Here is a 22,030-nt window from a genome sequence, read left to right as displayed (position 1 = left end):
CATAACTTAGGCTGTAGGAAATAGAGATCCTAGGTATCAAGCATATAGAGTGTAGAAGTTCCTGAAATAAATGTTCTTAATATTTTCCAGTTGTCCTGTTCCCTCATTTGACAGTTACTCTTCCTGTGCCCAAGGCTGGGGTTACTTCAGGGAGATCTCATTTCTGTGACCTGGTCCGAGCAATGAGGGGAGCACACAGCGGGAGCGGGGAGGTATAGGCTGTGAGCTGGAGCTGCCTCAAGTGCCCGATCCCCTTCCTTCTCTCTACCTGTTGTCTCTGGGTGGATGCCACCATGGTAATGAGCCATTCAACCTGTGAGGACCCTGAGGGACACGGAGGTGTATTTGACTGTCCTGTGAGCAGCATGTGTCTGGCAGCAGCACTTCCCTTCTGCTCAGCAAGCTGAGCCATGCTGAGCCTCTTGCCAGGGAGCAGCTTCCAGCTGTGGGCAGCTTTATGGTGCAAACGCTGATTGAATCCTGCTCCAACAGAAGAGGTGAGCTCAGGTACCACGCAGGTGGGCGCTTTGGAAATACTCATAGTGGCAGTCATCAGGGACAGCTCTCTGAGCTGCTTGTGTCAACTTCTCATCATTAAGAGGAGCCCTAACTGGTGCTCTAGCAGTAATGTGCACATAAGGCTTCTTTCTAGGAGATGCCCAGCAGAGGACAGGGCTTTGCATGATGTCCTACAGTCAGTTCTCTGCTTTCCGCTTTCCTGGAACAAACTGGATGATACTGGTGTAAAATGCATACGATGAATAACACAACTACAGCAAAATAGTTTATGTAAAGCACTGATGTGTGAGAAGTTTCATAAGAGGTTTCATACCTCAAAAAGGCCTTTTGTCAAAAATAGTAGCATTTTCTCTGTGGAAAAAAACACTCAAGATCTTCTTGCAGAGCTCCCCTTTTGAGAGTGAGAGACGCTGTCACTGCTCTTTTCTGAGCAGGTCAGAGCACTGCCAACCCCCAGTGCTCAGGTTGGGGACATGGAGCTCCCACCCCATGGACAGGGTGGCTGTGGTCACCAGGAGAATCCAGGCAGAGAATCCAGACCATGGAAATCAATGCAAATGTCTTCGCTTGCCAAGTTTCAGTCTATTTGCTCTGCAGGAAGCAGAGCTGTCAGCGGGGACAGGCAGTGAGAGGGGTGGGATCTCACAGCTTGGGAGAGGAGATGGGGAAGGCAGCAGATGCAGGTTTTCTGCCTTTGGATAACAGCTCTGAGCAGGCAGGCTGGGTGTGGTGAGGACATGATAGGAGCAGCCAGCATTTGGGAACAGGGAGCAGTGCCCCCCAGAGAGGCACCAGGCAACAATATTTGCACCAGTTGTTCCCCTTGTGCTGGGAAAAACTCTGCTTGTGTCTCCAATAATCATTTCTAGATGCTTTAAAAGAACAGCTCTCCCTCTGGAGAAGGGCTCTGTTTACATTCATAGCTGCATGTGATTAGCTGCATGTCTCAGCTACCACTGTCATTGTAGGTTAATTATCAGTAGTAATTAATCATTGCTTTCAGAAGGGCTTTTCCTGCTGGTCTGCATTCTCAGCTTTCCCCCTGCCAGTGAAGCTCCTGTTTTGCAGCGATTTCTCTAGACCCAGCAGGTGCTGGGATGGTGGCATGGGGAGCAGAATTGTCCTTCCTGGTGGATTCTTTAATTCTTAATTTAAATATAGCCAGATGACATCTCTCCACACTCACATGAAGCTTTACACAGTGTCTTCTACAATAAGTCTTGTTGACTTTCTCTGACTGAGGGGAGACCTTATTGCTCTCTTTAAATACCTAGAAGGTGCTTACAGTGAGAGTGGGGTTCTCTTCTCACTGGTGAAAGGACGAGGGGAAATGGCCTCAAGTTGCACCAGGGGTTATTTAGGTTGGATATCAGAGAAAAACTTCTTTACAGAAAGGGTTGTTAAGCACTGGAATAGGCTCCCCAGGGAGGTAGTTCAGTCACCATCCCTGAATGTGTTTATAATCCCATTTGGATGTGGTGCTCAGGGACATGATTTAGTGGAGGGTTGTTAGAGTTAGGGTAGCATGGTTTGGTTGCGGTTGGGCGTCACGATTCTTAAGGCCTTTCCCAACCTGAGCAATTCTACGATTCTAAGTAGTGAAGCAGCAGGAACAAACCCAGTGAGACGTCTGGTGGTAACGTATCAGTTCTCAAACACGTGTAGGCAATGTCAGCTTAGAAGAGGAGGAAGGAGGTATCAGGAGACTCCTGGTGAGGCCACCCCAGGGATGAAGAGTCCCCAGGAATGCTGCTGGCCAGAGGGCAAACAGACATAACCATGGCCACAAGCATCCACGCCTGGCAGAAAGCACTTCCAGCATCAGCCTCTCCACAACACTTCGGTTTTCTTTTTTTTTATTTCCTGGCAGATCCATGTGCTGGATCCTAAAACGGGGTCAGGCATATGGGATGGTGACATAAACAAATCCGACTGGCTCAAGTTCAGGTTCATAAGAAACTCAGTTGCCTTTTTATCTTTTTCAAACCAAATCTCAAGCACAAATGACACGGACGAGGCACCTCCTGGTGCCTGCAGCTGCTCCCCAACATTGCCTTTCCCATCCCCATTCCTGCTGGTTGCAGGGAGCTGCCAGCTGAACGCCAGCCCCCCCGCAGCCCCGCTCACATCCAGCAGCAGTTCAGCCAACTCGGAGCACTTCAGACTCAGCGAATTATTTTCTGACAAAATGTTGGTTTATTGGGAAATTTCCGGCTGGCTCTAATTGGGACAGCTGTTGAGGCGGCAGTTTTCCCGAGAACTAAAAGTTGCTTTCAGATGAGTATGGCTCCTAAAATGGTGCTGCTTTGATAACTGCTCGCTGCCTTTCTTGTCTGATTATTGAGCTTAGCATCTCCTTGTGAGCTTTAAAAAAATCCACTTTGCCTGTCTGATCTTCCTTTTCTCTTTGCTAAATATCATCTTCTGTCCTCCCGCCTCCTTCAAGGAGAACCTGTCAGCTCCCGTTTTATCCTAAATTTGAGCTTTGCAGAAATTAACATGAATAGCATTTCACATTAAGAGAATTTCCGTTGTTTTCTTTCTTTTTTTTTTTTTTTTCTTTTTTTCTTTTTTTTTAATTGTGCAGCAGAAATGCTCAGTCACAGCTTGAAGCAGTGATTGAGCACCTGGTGGGAAGGCAGGGCTAGCCCAGGGGAGCTCAGGTGCATGCAATGTACCTGAGTGACCAGAAGGGGTGGAGCCAGGATCCACCCCTTCCCAGACCTCATTTAAGGGTTGGCAGTGGAGTAGAGGACCTTTCACTAGAGATTCCTATTTACCTGAGGATTTCTAAAGGTAAGCAATTTTTCCTTCTGTTGTTTCTGTGTCTGCTACATTTGGGCTTGCCCTCTTTTGCTGTAAACTAGGATTGTGTCACCCCACCATTATTGCTGTGTTTTCCATCACATTATAGTATTACATGCCACAAGCTTCCTGGTGTTCAGAAACACTGTCAAAAAAAAAAGTCAAAGCAAATGTTTGCATTGTTACTTTAGCATGGGAGGTCCTGCCAAGAAAATTAACGGGGCCTGTCGCCACAAAGGGAACAAACTCATCTTGTTCTGCTGGTGGTATGAGACACACCACCTGCTAGTTTCTGTAATGACTTGCTTCGAAAACAGAATTGTTTTTTTCCTTTCTTTCTTACATAGACTTTTGCTAATGAAGTAAAGGAACTGGATAAATGTGTATGAAGTTTCCCAAACAGCTCATCAGTCCCAGATATCTTATTTGTGGAAGGGTGTGATGAAAGCCTTTGATAAGACAATATTACAAGTCTCAGCAATCTGCTGATAGTGTTGGGGTGGTTCAGGTTGGATATCAGGAGGAGCTTCTTCTCAGGAGCAGTGGTGAGGCAGTGGCACAGGCTGCCCAGGGAGGTGGGGGAGTCAACATCCCTTGAGGTGTTCACGAGCCACAGAGATGTGTGACTGAGGAATGTGGTTAGCGGGCATGGTGGGGATGGGCTGAACTGGATGATCTTAGTGTTCTTTTCTAACCTTCAGGATTCTATGGTTCTGTGATGTGGAAATTTTATCTATAGTTTTTCAGCGAGATGGGGCAAATGAGAAAAAATTATCTTGTCCTCTTGGTACCTTGTTCAAGCCAAAACAGCGGTTCTCTGTTCTTTCACTCAGAGAAGGTCATGTTTTAAATGAACAGTGGTGTGCTGAGGTGGAGGAACTTGAAGCATTTAATTTAGAAAATGGATTGATGTAACATTTTGGCATTCTTAAGCAAAACATTTCCTTTCAAAACAGTGGGGGGAAAAAAAGTGCTTTGATTGCTGCTCTTTATTCTTGGATTGTGATTTTGTTTGTTTTTCTTCTAGCTTAAACTAATTGCCAAATTCTGCCTAAATTTGCTAATTGTTTAGATGCCGCAGGACTCCGTTGTGCAACTAAATTTGTGATTCATTTTAAATGAGAGATGTTTGACTGCAAATCACACATATACAAGGAGTTGAAGGGGGAGTTCTTATTTTTGGGTCCTGATGCACAGTTCTGCCTTGCTTACACCAGGAACCATTACCTGGCAGCACCACATCATTTAATTCCCCACAGGCAATGCAGAGTGCTGCTCCTGTTCACAAAGGCTGTTGGAAAGTCAAGCAGTGCCAGTGCTGTCTCCCCGGGCTCAGTGCTGCTGTGTGGCCCTTTCTCATGGCTGAAGAGCCTGGCAGCCCCATGGGGGGCCTCATGGTGGTGGAGGGCCCTTTCTTGTGCTTCTGCAACCTGTGGGATGCATACAGCACCTCACACACTGCTGCTGACCACAGTCAATGGCAGCAAGAAGCAATGCAAGAGGAGTGAAGTTTATATTTAGAGCCAGAGGATGCTCCTTCATCAGATTACGAGAGTTTTAAGTAGGTCAGGTTGGAGACCCGAGAAACCCGAGTCCCCTTCAAAGGCATCCGTCCGTCACTTATTATTCCAGGCATTTCCCTTTCGCTCTGCCTTCCTTTCACAGCCCTTTGTCACTGCTTCTGGGCTGTGTTGGCTCTTGCTATGCTTCCCAACACTCACTCCTTTCATTGCTTTTCCCTCGTTGTTTCCCCCCCCCCCCCCCCCTCCAAACCCTGATTCCTCAATGCTGGGACGGTGATGGCACTAAGCCAGGGGATGCCCATGGGCACTGTTCTGGATGCAGTCCTACAACTGTGTGCATGGGATGTTCTGCAGCACCACATCCCCGCATCTTTTCCATCTGGACAGGAACATTTTTTCGGGTGACAAAAGTGAAATTCTGCTTCCCCCTATTTCAGTTCTCAGTGGGGTTTATTTATTTATTTCTTTAACTCCATGCCTCCTTCAAGCTAATCACAAGGGAACGCTGAGTGCTTGTTTTTTTTTTTTTCCACATTCTGACAGGTGCTATTTTGCTATTTGCTTGTGATGATTCAGGACATTTGCATCTCTTTGTCCTTAATTAAAAAGCACTTCACCCTTGCTGCAGGGATATGGCACATTTCTCTTGATCTATTCATTTTTGGGGATTTTTAATCAACATATCCACTCTATCAGCATGGATGCATTTCTGATGGGGGTGGGGGTGGGGAGGGAGTGAAGCTTAGCGCAGTGTGTGGAGAGCTGTGTGGGTGTAATTATGGCTTGCTCTTTTTTGGGGGATTTGACTGCTGTTGGGAGGCATTCTCTAACAGCCTCCTGGGAGACGGAGTCTCTTGTCCACTAAACTCATAGGTGATGACAGAAGGGAAAATAGCTGCCTGGCTCTCCTGGGAGCCAATGGTATTGTATGCCACTCTCCATTTGGACCCCCCCCCCGGACTCCATTCTGCTTTGATGCATCCCCTGCACCTCAGTCTCTTCACCACACACCCCAGAATTGTGTGCTGAATGAATGTAGCTGCCCACGGGATGCACCCTGACCTTCATCCCAGATGCACTTTCAGTGAGGTGAAGTGCCTTTGAGGCAGGGCCTTACTGAACTGCAGTGCATTGCCTGAGGCTGTTGAATGGATATGAGTACCCATGGCAGCAGGAGGTGACAAACACAGGTTCTGGAAGCTGCATCTGTGAGAATAGCTGTGCAATGGTTGTATGGATGGGGGAGGCCCCAGTGCTGCAGCCCATGTGTGTTCCTAAACCCCTTTCCTTTATACCCTATAGACCCCAACACCAGGCATTCCACTCCCATTGCTGTTTCCTGACATTCCAGCCTCAAACCTCTCTCTTCCCACAATCTATTAAGCTAAAACACCCTGCAAGGCTCTTGCTGCTTTCCCAGTGTTTATCTGTGCAGCTCTCCCTGGCCAGGGTGTGTGGGCTCGTGGGAACCTTTGAAGATTTCTTCTTTTCCATTTTCTGAACAGGCTTCAGTCTTCTCTCCAATCTTTTTATTTCACCTCCTTTCAACACATCAGCCTGATTTTTGCTGAGACTTAACAGCGACGAACAAGATTAAGACTGGAGCTTAGCCAGCATTAGAGGAAGATATCTCCTTCCTGATGTGCTGGCAATTACTAGACCCCAGTGCCAGAATCTCTCTCCAGAAATGCAGGCATTTCTGCCCGGTTGGTTTTGCAGTGTGGAAGCTGCAGGGCACTGAGCATGGCTCTGTGTCAGTTTCTCTGTTGCCTCAGCTGCCACTGATTGTTTTTGGCAGCTGGAGGGGCTGGGGTGGTGGGGGAGAGCACCAAGAGAGTCAGGTTGGATGTTAGGAAAAAACTATTCTTAGAAAGTGTAGTGAGGCTGTGGCACAGGCTGCCCAGGGAAGTGGGGAAGTCACTGTCCCTGAAGGTGTTTAAGGAAAGTATAGTTGTGTCACTGAGGGATGTGGTATAGTGGACGTGGTGGGTACGTGTTGATGCAAGACTGAATGATCCCTTCCCTTAAGTGCTCCAGGTGGGAGCAGCTTGCCCTGCAGAGAGCCCATTGGAGTGCACTGAGGTATGTCAGGTCTCATCTGCCCAAGAGTCACCTACTTGGTGAGCTGAAGGGGGGCACCAGGGTCTGCAGCGTCCCCTGTGTTGCATCCTTTGCCTACAGCAGAAGCCAGCCTGTCCAAAACATGTACCTGGGGTTCAGGTACTTAAGTGTGGACTTGTCCCTCCATTAGGAGGGAAAACAGAGCTTTGCAAAGGAGGCCCTGAAATACCTCACAGCTTCTAAGAAGATGTATGAGAACATAGGCTAGCTGCAGGCATCTGTTGCAATTGCAGCAGCTGAGCTCGGCCACAGATGAGCAGTTAGCATTATTTACTATTGTATAAACATTCCTGATACAGCATGGAGAGGAGTCGCTGAAACCCTGCAGCTCCAAGCAGAAATGCCTAAGGACATTAACAACAAATAAACTGTGCTCCTTCTTTAAGTCCTGCTAGGGAGGCCAGTGGGTTCCTGTGGATCTGTAGTACCGAGACAACCAGGCAGTGTTCTGGCTGACTGTATCTCCCTGTGGGGTTTTCCCATGAGCCCCAGCTTGTGCATGTGCAGGCTTTGCCCTGAACTCAGCTGTGCCCTTTGGAAAGCCTCAAGCCCACCTATTCCTCAGCTACTAGGAAGTCACAGTGTGAAATGCAATTGGAAATTCCAATCCCAGTGTTTTCATCTCCTTCACTTTCCTGGTTCCTTTTCCCTCATGCTGAACTACTGTGACAAATGTTGACAAGGAGACAGCTTGTCTGTGTCCAGGGGCAGCTGCATTTCTACAGTGAAGGGGAGCAATTACTTCTGTTCCTGCAGCTGTGTGTCCCCAAAATTTACACCAGGAGTTGCAGACCTTTTAGAACATGTCCTGCTTGGGCGTGATGCTGTTGTCCACACACCCAACCACAGTTCCTGGTCCTGTGACAGACATGTGACATCCTGTGCATGGATGGTATAGCTGTGAATTCCCATTTGAAACTACAGTGGAGCTCCTGCTGCTCAATTTGCTGAGGATTTTTTGCCTTTTTCACCACATGCTGCCAACTCGCTTCACCTCCGCACTCTTTCCTATGTACATGTTCTCTTTTTAAGTATTGATCCCAAAGAGGAATATAGCATTTTAAGCCCCAAGCTGGGGAGAGCGCCAGAAGAACAGAACCATAAAAAGAGACATGGTGATGGCATCCTTTCCATCCCCAGGATGACAGCAAGAACCATTTTGACACCCAAGATCAGTATCTGCTTGGTGATCTCTTCCCACTAACTAGCTTGAAAGAGGGATTGCTCACACTGGAAAGGGGCAGGGAGGCTTCTTCAGGCCCTGTCTGATGTAGCAGCAGAGACTGAAAGCGAAGTTCTTGCTTCCATCAATACCCCCTGGGACAGCTTGCATCAGCTCTCGGCCTGGGCTGTCCTCCCACACCCTTCATTCTCCTTGGAAAATCTCCGTGTCACATTTCTTCAGTCTCCAAATGATTTTATTTCTTTTAATCCGCAAGTTTGCTCTGGCACCTAAAAATCAAACCGTGTCCTCTCTGTTTCATCTATCATCACTGTCCGTATCGGTGGGAAGCTGGAGCCCAGCTGGAGCAGTTATTGATGTCGTGTGAGCCCAGATGCAGCATCTGCTGCTGTGCCCGGTCTGCCTGGTGAGCCTGAACAGACAAAACCTGGATGTGTTGAACAAATGCCCTCAGAGAGGAAACAAGTGTTTCTATCATGCAGGACGTGCCCCACCTCAGAGAAGAGAGTTTAGGTACGTGGGGGGCAGGTTTCATCCTCTGAGTTTTCCGAGTGGCCCCTTTGGACCAGGCTTCTGCTGGAATGTCCCACACAGCTCTGGAAAAGGGGAGGGAAACCATATAGCTGCCAGGTCACAGCATGACCCCGTTTTATTGCCAGGAGAGTGAACGTTGGCAATGGCAACTCAAACCCTCCTCCGATGGATGATGTGGAGCAAGGACAGGAGGCAGAAATAGCAAATGCCCCTCCGTGCTGCCCTCCAGAGCCTGTTTTTTCCCATCAGCTAGATCTTAAACGCCTCGGGTTAATACTTCCCTCCTCTTGCATTGGTTTTCCATCAGCGAAGCCCTCCCGGTGCAGCCCAGAAGAGCTGTCGCTGTCCGTGGTGCTGCCAGCGCCCCGAGCGCTGCGGAGCGGAGCGCTTCGCCTTCCGCCTCCCCCTGCAGCTCCAGCCCGCGGTTCCAAGAGCCGCGCAGCACAGATTGCACAGCTGACACTGCGAAGGAGCTTTGGAGGGAGACCGGCAGTCAGAAGGGGCTGCAGGTGTGCCTAGACTTGCACAAGGCACTGGTTATGGGGCAGCTCCCTCGGGAATCTCGCTAGCCCTGCATGATAGGGGACATGGCACGGGGCTGGAGTTGCCTCTGCTTCTCCGAGAGCTGTTTCTGCAGTCCCTGTGCAAGCGGTGAGGAGAGCACGAGCAAAGCCTCATTCGTTGTGGCAGCAGAGTCCCTAGGGGTCTGTGTTCGTGAGGACTCTGTAAATAATTGGTTTTATCAGTTTGCCAGCTAAACCATAATACCAGAAGGGACGAAAAGCTACTTGAATGAAACATTTCATCTCCTGTTTAAGTTTGGAGAATCCCACAACAGAAGACCTCAAAACAAATGTCTCTTCTAAATGGAAAACAGGGACTGTTTCCTCCCAGCATGCTGGTGCAGGACATTTTGTGCTTCTCAGCATTCAGACTGAGCGTTATTTCTTTTCTGTACAAAACCATTCACTGTGAATTTGAAGAGGCTTCTTCCTTCCTGAGTCTGCACTGTTGGTAAATCAGGTGTTGGAAAGGCAGTGCTCTCCCCTTCCTTTCCTATGCACAGCATCGGCATGCTTCATCCCTACCTTAGGCACAAGTAAAAGAGCAGTTTAATCAAGAAGCCATCACAGATGAAGAAGAGCAGGGAGGACAGCCGTTCAGTGCTCCCAGTGCATACAGCTACCTGGACAGTGTCCCCAAAACAGCATCATGCTCTGATCCCCAGCCTCTGTTCAGGATATCTCCAGCTTTGTGAGCACCGTCCTGCCCCAGATCTCCATTCTCATGTAGCAGAAGGGATGATCAAATTCGATCTATGATTTTCCACACATACCACTTCACATCCTGCGTCTTGAGGGGGAGCTGAGAGCACATGTACGAACCCCTGGATTTTCTGTGATCTGTTCAAGCCTACAGCTCCTCAACAGCTGCATCCTCCTGTTGCGTTTTTTTCCTACTTCAGCTTCATCTGGGTCTCTGAAGGACTTCTGGGGCAATCTGCTGCCTTGCTTTGAAGTTGAAAGAGCTCTTTTCACCTCCGCTGTTGCTTTGATTTTCATTATTTACTCTTTTGACATGTGCTTCCTATAAACCCATCATCCCAGAGTGGCTTCTGTGCATGCACTAAAAGCAACATCAGCTGCAGCTGCTCAGTTACAAGGAAATTCCATCTTGGAGCTGCGATGCCTGCAGCTGCCTCCTATGGCTTTGATGCTGCTCAGATCTCATGCTTGAGGAGGGTTAAGGTGATCACTGCAAGAATCAGCAAGGGAGAGCCTGAGTAGGAAGAGCCTTGCAAAATCCCCTGGGTGCACTGCTGTTATTTATTGCCTGTGTTCCTGTAGCCCTTCTCATCCCCACTGAGACTGGTCCTGGCTGTAAGACATGTGAACATGGGGAAATGACACATCCCTGTCCTGCTGAACTGAGTCAATGAGACAGTGGTTATCAGCATGCTACTGGTGGGGAAGGAAGAAGAGATTTTCCTGTGTCTGAGGGGGAAAGGCTGTGGCAGAGCCAAGAGAACTCATTGCCCATGGCGGCACTTCATCAAATGGCATCAAATCCCAATTTGTGACCTTAGCAGAGGGTGGTGAGGCACTGGCACTGATGCCCAGAGAAGCTGTGGGTACCCAATCCTTGGAGGTGCTAAAGGCCAGGTTGGTTGGGGCCTCAGGCAGTCTGAGCTGGTTGGGGAACTGGCAGAGGGTTGGAACTGGATGGGCTTTGAGATCCCTTCCAACTTAAGCCATTCTGTGATCCTGTGATCTCTGCAAGAGGCACGAGCAGGCCCTTTATGGAATAGGCTTCTGCATCTCATGGGCTGTTACCAGCTAATGAAGGATAATTATTCCTTCTTCATGTAGCCGTAACAAAGTTGATTCCCAGTAACTTGCCAAGAAGGAATCTGTTACTCCTGTTTACAAGGAGAATGCCTGCAGCAAAAAGAATACACGAGATCCTTGGCAAATCAGGAGAGTAGGAGCGAGGAGTGGCAGACCAAAACCCTCAGCCCCTCATGCATCTCAGCAGCTTGTTTTCACAGGACAGCAGGCCAACAGGTGGGAGGGCACCCACTGTAACACCATATGCTTTGCGTTGTTTTTCTTTCTTTTTGGGATGATGATGACCCTCTCTAAAACAGAATAGAATAATAAGTGAAGAAGAAATCTCCATGTACTAAAAGCAATGAGGCGAGGACCTCGCCGCCTGCCATTCCGCAGAGGGGCAGAGCCAGCCCGGTGCCAGCTGCCGCTGTCGGCTCCCGGGGCGCAGTGCCGGCAGCTGTGTGACGGGGGCTCTCCGAGGAGCCCCCCCGTTGCCGCCCGGCCCTCTGGGGGCGGGAGGCGGCCCCTCGCGGGGAGCTAGGACCCTGCGCGGAGCCCCTCCTCCGCCCGCCGCCGACTCGCAGAAGAGATGCCCAACTTTCCCCTGCCTCCCCGGCGGCGCGGAGCCGGGCGGGAGGCGGCGGGGCTGGAGCGCGGCGCAGCGGGTATAGGGGGGGTCCCGCCGCCGCCGCCGCTCCCCCCAAGCCCGGAGCCGGCCCTCGTCTCGCCGAGATGCCCGCGATGGTCCTGCTGCTCTGCCTGGCCCTAGGGCCGGCGCTGCGTTCTGCCAGGTAAGCACCCCGCCGGACGGGCGCCCGCCCGCTGCCTCAGTTTCCCGTCGGGGTGATGGGCGCGGAGGAGGTTGGAGTTGCGGGGCGGCTTCAGCGGGGCTCTGGGCACCGCCGTGCGGCCGGCGGTTCTTAACAGTCCGCCTCGAGGCTCCGCGTCCCGCCGCACCGTGCCCGCGCGGTGCCTTTGCGCATCGGGTCCCCATTTTGAACGCCACGAATCGAGGGGACGCCCCGTTCCCCACATCGCCATCCCCTCTCCGGCCGAATTCCGCCGAGGGCTGAGCTCTGCGGGGGCAACCAGAGGAAGCTCGGCACCTCCCGGTTGTTCCGCGCATCACCGGAGCATTTCCACCCGGAGCTGCGCGGGGCGGAAAGGAGCGCGGGGCCCCTCCGCTACTCGCCGTCCCTCAGCACCTGTCGGGAGGGAATAGCTCGGGCTCTGCCCCGCTCCACAGGTTGGCCCCGGTGTCGGTCCGGGAGCGCGGAGCTGCGCGGATAGGAACGAGAGGGCAGAGGGGCCGTGGGGCCGTAGGCACGTCTCTCCCCCAGTGCCGGCGCTTCGTTGCGCCTTTCTGTAAACAGCAGTGAAAGGCCCCACGTACGAGGGGGGTTCAAGTTTCTTTTTCTTTATTTTTTTTTTCTTCTTCCTTTTTTATTTTATTTTTTAATTATTTTAAATTATTTATTTTATTTCTTAGTTTATTATTACCATTTCAACAATCGCTATCCCCTCTGGTGAGTTTAATGGCTGGATTGGGAAAGAACATGTCAGCAGATTGTTGCCCCCGGGGCTCGAGAGAAGAGGGATTTCACTGGCTGAAGCTAATTGACAGAATAAGCCGCCTTAAAGCCGATCAAATCCCATTACAAATGCAGTCAGGGGCAAGGAGCACGAATCCTGCTACTGATGGTCTTCTCTGCCAGACTCCCTGAACTCAGGGTGGGCAGGTCGGTCCCTGCTGCTGTCTTCCAGAGTCTGGCCGTGCCAGCATGGAGACTGAGAAAGAAGCCCCACAGCTCATGCCTGGCACCCAGGGTGGTTCAGGGCTGAGAGGAGGAACCCGTGGTGGTCACGGTTCCTTTCATGCTGTGCTTAGCGAGGACAGGCTGCAAAATTGCACGGAGGTGATGTTAAGTCCCGTATTCACGTGCCCTTGAATGAGAAGCTGTATCCTACAGCTGGCCCGGGTTCCCTTCTGCCTGCTGCCAGTGCCTACTTCTTCACTGAGCTGCAAGGAGAAGTGGCTGTGCATGGTGTGGGGGTGATGGAGCAGCAGAGGAAGACTGTGGGAGAAAAAGGAGTAAAGGAACAAGCGGGGTCTCATCCTGCACTTACTGCGTTTTCCTGGCTGCAGGCAGCCCTGTGTTGACAGTGGGTGCCTGGGTGATGAGCTTGGATCAGATGCAGTGTGTGCAAGCTCTCCTCTCAGCATGTGCTGCAAGACCCCAGTGCGGGGTGGGCTGGATGCTCTGTGCTGTGACTCAGCACTCCCCAGGCCATTTCCCCATCAGCCTTTCCCATGGCACTGCCTGGCTGGGACCAGGCATCCAGCTCAGAGCCCTAGAGGTGTACCCAGCACAGTGTTACACATCTAGAAAGCTGGCACTGACAGTGCAGGCTTCACAGGCTTCACCAACAGAGCTTCAGTGGGTGTGCTGTGCAAGGAGAGGTACAACGACAGGTGAAACACATCGAGTACTGTTCAGTGAGTCCCCTGTCCCTAAATTCTCTGCCTACTTCTAATTTAGATTAATTTACCTGAACGTTCCTGTGCCTACAAGCCCTTGGAGACACTGGGATGGGTGACAAGGACACATTAGCATGCAGTAATTGGGATTGAGCGCAGTGTTGTTTCAGCCAGGTGAAATGTCCTTGCACTGTGTTGCTGTCTGTTCCTGTGGTGCAGGCGAGGCATTGAGCTGCATTCACAAAGGAGTGGGGCACTCTCAGCCTGGGGTCAGCACCTTATCCTGGACATCTCTGCTTCAGGACTGGGATGGTGTGCAGGGCAGGCATCAGCACCCTGATGGTGGCACATTTTAGTGTGAAATGCCACCAACCCCAGACTTTGTCTGCACACCCAAGGCTGCTGGGCAGGGTCATGGCAGAGCTGGGAGAAGCACTCAGTTCTGGTCTCCCCACGGTTCCCCAGCCCATGTCACTAGAGCAGGACAAAGCTGAGATTCCCAGCAAAGGAGTGGAAGGGCAGCAAATAGCAACCTGTGAATGAACCTGCTGGGAACCACTTAGCTGGCCCTGCTTTTATTCTGCCCATCAGCGTGCTTGGGAACCTCAGTAAAACAGGTGCCTGCTCCAGTAAAGCAGAATAAGGGAGGCAAGCAACTGTCAGTATCCTGCAGTATTGCCCGGGGTTGCCCAAGGAGGGTTGTCCAATCCCATCTGTCCACGTGGTCACATTGGACAGGACACTTCCCTGCCATGCTGCCTGCTCAAAGCAGGACTCCCTGCAGGTCCCCAGCTTTGCCCTGCAGTGTCCCCATGCCCTCCTGTGCCGCTGTCCTCATCACCGCGCTCCCAGCTGCACCCTGTGGCTGTGAGCAGCAGTGCTGTGAGGTGGCTGTTTTGACATTTCCACGAGCAGAGGTGAGGAAATGTGGTTCTGCCTTTCCTCCTGGCTGCATGGAGACATATGGGAGCTGGCTTTCCCCTGTCACCCAGCCAGAGCAGCGTTGTGTGAGGAGACAGAGCCACGGGGTCAGCACTGTGCACGGGAGCATTGGGCATCGCTGCAGGTTTGCGGTGTGATGTTCCCATCTGCAGCTGGAGTGGGACATGCACAGCTTCCATCCCTTAGCTCCTGTCCTCTGTGATAACTCCTGGGGTCTTGCCTCGTGGTTTGAACTGGGGCCACTGGGGCAGGGGCTCTAGAGTGGCACCGGAGTCATATCTGGTCATGAAGAGCTGCTCTGTGTGTCTTACATGTATTCGCCAAAAGCATATTTTCTCTGGCAAAAGCTGGCTTGCTTATGCTAAAATGGCTTAGTGTGGTTTTAGCAGCCCAGGATTAGCTGCATTAGGAAAAGAAAAAAAGAACAAAAATACTTTTGGTAGTGTCACTGCATCTATAATACGGATGTGGCTCCTACCCCAAACCGAAGGGTGTTCAGCAACAGTGCAAAATGGGGAAAGGCAGAAAGCTGAGGTCAGGGTATGCAGTCTGGCCTGGTTTAGCTCAGGGGGATGTTTAGAGCTTTGCCACAGCCCTAGAGATGCAAGAGCTGGGTTTGGAGGGGCAACAGGAGGGCAGAGTGCTGGCAGGTGATGTGTCCTGGGTTGGGTCCCGGCAGGGTCAAGGGAACACTGACATGAGGTTTTGCTGTGTTCCCACTCTGCTGAAGGCAGCAAGGGAAGCAGCTGGGCTCACTCCCCCTTGCTGGGCTGTGGGCAGAGACACATATCCCTCCATGTCCCCCCTGTCCCCAGGAGCCAGGTTTGGAGTGGGTGCAGCCCTAGGACTGTGGAACTGCCCCTGGGCCATAGTTGGAAGGCAGCGAGTTAGCGCTGCTGCAGCTTGGGTAGGGAAGCACAACCTGACAGCCCTGCTTTAAGACTCCTTAAGCCTCGTTAGGAAGCGTGGCGCACAATCAGACAGTGAACAAGGAGCTGATGTAGCAGCACCTAACGTGCAGAGGCAGGCAGGCAGCCGCACACAGCCCAGCGATGCGTTCCAGCACCTGAAAGCTGGGGAGATGCAAGGAGTCAGAGAGTGGCTGTGAAAGCAACTTTCATCGGGTGGTTAAAAGAGGAGCTTCTGATAAACGAACGGCAACACGTCAGCGTAACACTTTTGTTCCCTTCATCATCTGCCTGGCACTGAAGGCAGCCGTGCAGCAGAGGTGCCCGCTCACACCTCGGTGCTGCGGGCTCCAGCTGGGAGGTGTCAGCAGCAGGCAGCTCCTGCTGAGCCCCTGCGTGGGACCACAGCGGGACATGCTGGCATGGTAGATGATGAGTGGGGTGGGATGTAGGATCACTCGGCATCCTCTCACCTGTGTGGCGGTGTCTTTGTAGGGACAGCGTTGTGAATGAGATGCCCAGGGCAGTGGCGAGTGGTTAGGGCTTTCCCTGTGACCACGTGGTCCTAGTTTAATTAGATGGGGGTAGGAAGGTTCTTTTACGAAAGGGGGAGGTACTAAAGGTTTAGAGAGGGCATTTTTGATAGGGATGAGGAGAAGCTGCTGCTTGATGCAATGTGCCCAAAGGTGGACAAATACTGGCTTGAAACTGGAAGATATTCTACTTTCCCCATCTCTAAGTGGGGAGGAAGGGTTGGTGAGCAGGGAATGGATTGTGGCAGAACACAGCCTGCGGGCAAAGGAGTTTGCATAAGGCTTTAATTTCCCAGGATCTGTGCAGGGCAGATGGCTGCGTGCCTGGTGAGCCAGGCTTGCGTGCTGCCCGTTTGGTGGCTTTAGGACCGCTTCTCTGAAGTGTTTTCTTTATAAATTGTACTGTTTGGTCATTGTTGCCTTCCCCTGAAGATGCCCACTCCAGGTGTCAGCAGCCATGAGCCCAACTGAGGCTCCTGGGGTCAGCAGGCAGCCCCTGGCTGGGACCCTGCAATGAGCGGAGGTGTGTCATCTCCGCAGCATTGCTGAGAGGAGATCCCCGAGCTCCTCACACTCATCACCTTCCTCTCTCCCCTTTAGTGCCTCTGAAACACAGCTGTGCCCCCACTCCCACTGAGCACTGGAGAGATGTCACGGTGATGTTTCTTTTGTCTCTGCTCCAGGTGTGAGAGCACAGAGGAGTATGATTATGATTACCTCAGCATCAATAAAACCTGGGTCCTCACCCCCAAGGCACAGGAGACGGATGCCACGCAGATCCTCAACTCGCTGCTGAAGAACTACGACAACAAGCTGAGGCCTGACATTGGCAGTAAGTATCCCTGAGCTCTTGTGGGCAGCCTGGCGGTGGTGACCTGGCCCAGGTTTTCCATTAAAAGAATGAGGCTGCTCTAGTTGGGCTTTCTGGTCAGGTGGTCTTCACTCTTCTCTCTGTTGCACGCCTACACCTCCCCCTAGTCCTTCATTAGTGATTCTGACCCCTCTTACACCTGTTTTATTTTCTTTACAGTCAAGCCCACATTTATCGATGTGGATATCTACGTGAACAGCATTGGGCCCGTGTCTGTCATCCAAATGGTGAGTGGCATTGCTGCTGTAGGAGCAGAGCACTGCATCTGAGGGCATGGGTTATGGGAGGCAGCTGACCCTCACTGCTGGCTTGTGTCCTGCTGGTGTCATTACAAGAAAGGCATTGAGGCCCTGGAGCATGTCTAAAGAAGGGCAATGGAGCTGTGAAGGGTCGTGGACACAAGTGTTGTGGAAGTGGCTGAGAGAACTGGGATTGTTTAATCTGGAGAAGAGGAGGCTCAGGGCAGACCTCATTGTTCTCTACATCTCCCTGAAAGGAGACTGTAGAGAGGTGCAGGTCGGCCTCTTCTCCCAGGTAATGGCAATAAGAAATGGCCTCAATTTGTGCCAGGGAAGGCTCAGGTTGGAAAGTTTTATTCTATAGAAGAGTGGTGAGGCACTGGAACAGGCTGCCTAGAGAGGCGGTGGAGTCACTGCCCATGGGGTATGCAAGAAAAAGTAGATGTAGCACTGAGGAACATGGTTAGTGGGCATGGTGGGGATGGGCTGATGACTGGACTACCTGATCTTGGAGGTCTTTTCCAACTTTAATGTTTCTGTGATTCTAAGAGGTGGATTTGATTGATTTCTTTGGGAAGAGGTGCTCTGACCTGTTGCTAACTGGGGCCAGGAAGGCTTGACTGCTATTGCTGGTTAGGAGCAGGGTGAACTCAGTGATCCTGCCATCTTTACAAGCTTTGTCATCTCCACCAGTCACATGTAGATGGACATCTCTGCCTGGTGAGAGGGAGAAGCTGTTAGCATGTATGGCGAGAAATTTGGGTGCCCAGGAAGCCTGTGATGATGGGAGAGGGAAGCAGGAGGGGAGGGCCCTGTGTACGACACCGTGCTTCTGTTCCTGCTACCTTAGGTAACCCACCATCATTGTGATGGCTTCTGCTCATGGTTCAAGCTTCTGCTATATCGGGGGCTCTGGAAACACTCAATAGAGTGTTCTCCTTGCTCTGCAGAGCCTCCAGGCCATGCTCCAGAGAGCAAGTGTTGATTATTTTTCACAAGTAGCTTTCATTATTGTTTTCAGTGTGAAGTCATTTTTCATCTCCTGTCACACTTTGAAAGACGTGGGGTATGTGGACAAAGGAGAGAGCCAGGACAGCCTGATTCTTTTTGTCTCTCTCCATGCAGGATGGAGCAGAAGCAACACCTCCCTCTAAAAAGGAAGAAAGAAAGAAAGTTTTATTTTCCCAAGTAGAAATTTTCCACTGAGCAATGTCTTCAGGGGATGGAGGAATGGCACTGTAGGTGTAGGACAAGTTTCAATCCAAAAATCATTTCAAAGCAGCCCTTCCTGTCCTTGTATCTATGGGTCTGGGAAGAGAACCACAACCTGTGGTGCCTAACCCAGGCTGTATGGCTGTCACCCCTGGCTGCCAGCACACATTTGCTTTGACCTGCCTGAAAGTGTGCCAAGGAAACCAATCCAAGCCACAGCGCATTTCCTCATGCTTCCTTTTTTCATCTTCATCTGTTTCCTTTACCCCTTTATAGATCTCTTGGAGATCTGCATGACCACACAGGGGGTGGGGAGCAAAGATTGGCTCAGAAGAACCCACTCAGAGTTCAGCTCTTCAAAGCAGAGCACTAGGCACTGTTGGTCTGGTTTCCTAAGAAACAAAGCTTATGCCATGGTGATGCGGATGTGAGAAGTACGTACATCCAGCCCAGTCCTTCAGTAGTTTTCGATTCACTGGGCTAATAATCTGGCAGCTAATACTGGGGCTTCAAGCATGTTAACTTTCTTCAGTACGCTGTGAAATCAAGCAGATAAAGCAGCTGTCTCCTCTGCTTCCTGCCCATCCTTGCCCCTCAAAGTGGTCACAGGGCTTCCTCCCAGCACTGACCAGAGATCTGAAGATGCCTCCAGATGATATTCCCAACTAGACTTTTTTATGGGCATTTCTCCTGGCCCGTCTTCTGAAGTAACTTCTTAAGGGTATCCCTGATTCAAAGTTGAGCTTAACTTTAATTCCTGAGATGCTGGGCTGATAATAAAGGTCCTGAGGACAGCTAGACCTAGGTCTTGTCACCTTGCTTGGCAGCCTTCTGCCATCTGCACTGCTGAATTCTTCTCCTGGCTTAGGAGAGAGGCTGCACCCACCTGTAATCTGCGTCTGTGGTGCCCGCTGCAGATACAGAGCCTCATGCAAGCTAAAAGGCCCACTGGAGGGGAAATGTTGCATTGATCTCTTTCAGGTGCATCGCAATGATAGCATCTTGGGTATAAATGTTTCTCTTGCATGAGACCAGACTGTATAGAAGGTAAACACCTAGTTTTGCCTCAAGAAATACAGCACTGTGTCTGTGGCTACTAGGTTAGACCTGTACATTTGCAGGCTGCAGGAGCATCTGATCTGCTGGCAAAGGAGGAGGCTCCAGGAAAACAATGTAGTTTGACTATTAGTGTCCTGTGATCTTTTTCTTGCCCCTCACAGGGTTAAGTACTCACTGCTGCCTTCAGCCTGGTGATGCTCTGTCAGTACTTGGAAGCCGGTCCTGCATAGCTGCTGCTCAACCTCCAAATGATAAATCACGTCAGGATGCAAAACTGATTCCGGTCCTTAAAAATGAATAGGTGATTTGAAAATGCCCTGTGCCGGGTGTGAATTCTGCATCCTTCTCATCAATCACTTGTCATAAATAACATTAACATTCAGGAGTCAGCAGAACGCAGGCAGGTTTGGAGGGGGAAGAAATGTAAAGTGATTTCCTAGTATCTCTTGTAGATCAGAATGGCAGTCTTGTTTCCTATTTAGGTACTCGAGCATATTTTACATTCTCTTCTATCTGTGTAAAGGACTTTCTAAGCAGTGCCAGCTCTGGGGCAGTCACTAGAAAGAATACAAGGAGATGGTTAAATAGTAGGAGTAGGGTTTAGGAGCTACAGAAGGATACAACCCTGCAGAGGAGGGCTGAGACAAAACGGTGTGAGGATAAGCAGTTTCTATCAGACCCCAGTGCTTCATGCTCCGTTTGCTGAGTGGGGTGGGATTTCCAAAGGGATACAAGTGGCTTCCCTGTCCCCTGAACCTGTTGTGTTTGAGGCACCTGGGCTTCCCAGGGTACTGACAAGATGCCTTTGGGGAAAGGCACATGGCTGCGAGCTCTTCCAGGGCCACCCACTGCTGCTGGGTGCCAGCCAGCAGCACCTCAAGCCAAACGAGTTATCACCCACAGTGCTGTAGCTTTCCAGGCTGTGCCACAGATTTGGATGCCCAATTAGATTCCCATTAACGTGATGGTGTTAGGTGTCCTTGGCACGTCACTAAGCCTGATGCAAAAACCTGCCTTGATTCTTTAAGTCTGTTTGCAGGCAAAGATGCCAGGGAGGGCTGTGGTGGTTGGGGATCCAGGGATGGGGCTTTGGGTTCAAATTTCTCACTGACTGGTTGTTTGCTGAAGGTATTTGTTCCTGGTTTTGTTTAGTAATGGCATTATCACTATAGATTAAGGCTTTAACTGGTGTCAAGGGCACCTGGAGCTCTGGATCACCTTCCTTTAGGGATGCTTAGCACTCAGGAAATGGTTCTGTAGAAAGAAAGCATTTGAAAAAGGAGTGCCTTTCAGTCCTGAGGATGTCCATGAAGTGTCCATGAGGGTCAGCATGGGTGTGACTAAAAAACTGCTTCTGTTCCCAGCTTGACAATGGAGAAAGCCCTGCTCTCCAGTTTCTCCCAGAGGTCTGAGTTATGACGTGCTGTTCCTTCTTTCTTGAGCAAAACCAAGCAAGTCTTAAGGAGAATTCTTGTAGAGAATGTGGTGCAAGCACTGCAGCAGCCTCCTGGCCAAGTGGAGGGACACATGCTTCTCAGCCAGGGGCCTGCGTTGGTGTCTTCTGATGCTCAGGCTTAGAGGTAGTGAAGGTAGAGATAGTTCTGATGCTAGAGAGACTCCCCTGTGGTGCACGTAAGGGTGCTAAATGCAGAGAAGAAGCCCCTGTGTGTGCAATTCTGTAGCCAAACCAGATAAAAGGTCTTCTGTGGGGACTGTGCACCATGTTGGTCTTAACAATGCCAAAGACCAAAAAGAGCAAAACGAGGTTCTGCCATTCACCAGGAGCCAGATTCTGCTGCTCCTGAAGTGTGTGCGATTTCCATGGGGTAGCACTGAGCTCCTGCCTCCACTATTGCAGCACATTATTTTCCTACCTCCCCCACTGAGGGGGAGACTGGTACCCGAGGAGGGTGATATGTCCAAATGCACGTGTTGAATATTCTCTCCCTCCCCTCTTTAGGAAGGAGAAGTTACGCACGATTAAATTCATAATGCTATGCCTGGCTGCAGTAGTTACCATGCAACACGCTAACAAAATTGAGGATGAAGAACATATTTTCCCATGTCTAGAGTATTGCAGAATAGATTTAATAGATTTGCATGTATGATGCGTTTGTGAAACCCTGGGAAGAAGGGAGGAGGGGTGGGGGGAAAAAACAGGGGAAATGTTTATTCGTTATCAGATGATGAATAATTAATTTACAAACGTTGTCTTGTTAACTATAAATTAAATCCTCATTTGACACACTTTATAATTTAAAAGTATAAGCACAGCGTGAATGAAGAGAACTCCCCACTGACTGCTTTCATGAAATCCTGAGGAGCCGGGAGGGAAGGTTGGGCTGCCACAGCTAAAGCTGACATGGGGCAGTGGTGAGGAGGGGGCTCTTTGTCCCCACCCGCGGGCGCTCAGCGGGGATTGCTGCATGGGGTGGATAGGCAGGGGCTGCCCACTCAGCCCTCTTCCCTCATTGCTTCCTCCCCGCTTGGAGCTGCGGGTGGTTGAGAGGCTGAAGTGTGGCTCTTGGAGCAAAATCTCCATGGGTGCCACAGTGTGCGGTGAGTTGGCAGCTGTCTGTGATCGGCTGAGCTGTCCCAGCAGCGAGGGCAAAGATCTCCGAGAGGGGAGCCGGGTTCTAAGCCTCGCTGAGAGCCCTTCAGCATTTAGTGGCATCTCACTCTGAAGCAGAGCTGTGTCCTGAGGAGTGAGCTAGGCTTGTGGGTAGGCAGCATGCATAGGAATCACTGCAGGAAGCCCTGAGCGACAGCCCC

The 22,030-nt window shown here is 50.8% G+C and overlaps 1 protein-coding gene across 1 annotated transcript in view; it reads left to right on the top strand.

Moving 5' to 3' along the window:
- The first annotated feature begins 11,549 nt into the window (after nt 1-11,549).
- Nucleotides 11,550-22,030, top strand: part of LOC140251331 (gamma-aminobutyric acid receptor subunit gamma-4) — a 34,889-nt gene continuing 24,408 nt past the window's right edge. Inside the window, exons 1-3 of the mRNA XM_072334955.1 lie at nt 11,550-11,806; nt 16,561-16,709; nt 16,908-16,975. Coding sequence (XP_072191056.1) covers nt 11,748-11,806; nt 16,561-16,709; nt 16,908-16,975 — 276 coding nt within the window. The 5' untranslated portion in view covers nt 11,550-11,747. The remainder of the gene's footprint in view (nt 11,807-16,560; nt 16,710-16,907; nt 16,976-22,030) is intronic.

Source organism: Excalfactoria chinensis, chromosome 4 (assembly GCF_039878825.1).
Source record: "Excalfactoria chinensis isolate bCotChi1 chromosome 4, bCotChi1.hap2, whole genome shotgun sequence".
NCBI lineage: Eukaryota > Metazoa > Chordata > Aves > Galliformes > Phasianidae > Excalfactoria > Excalfactoria chinensis.
This window is presented reverse-complemented; position numbering and strand designations above follow the sequence as displayed.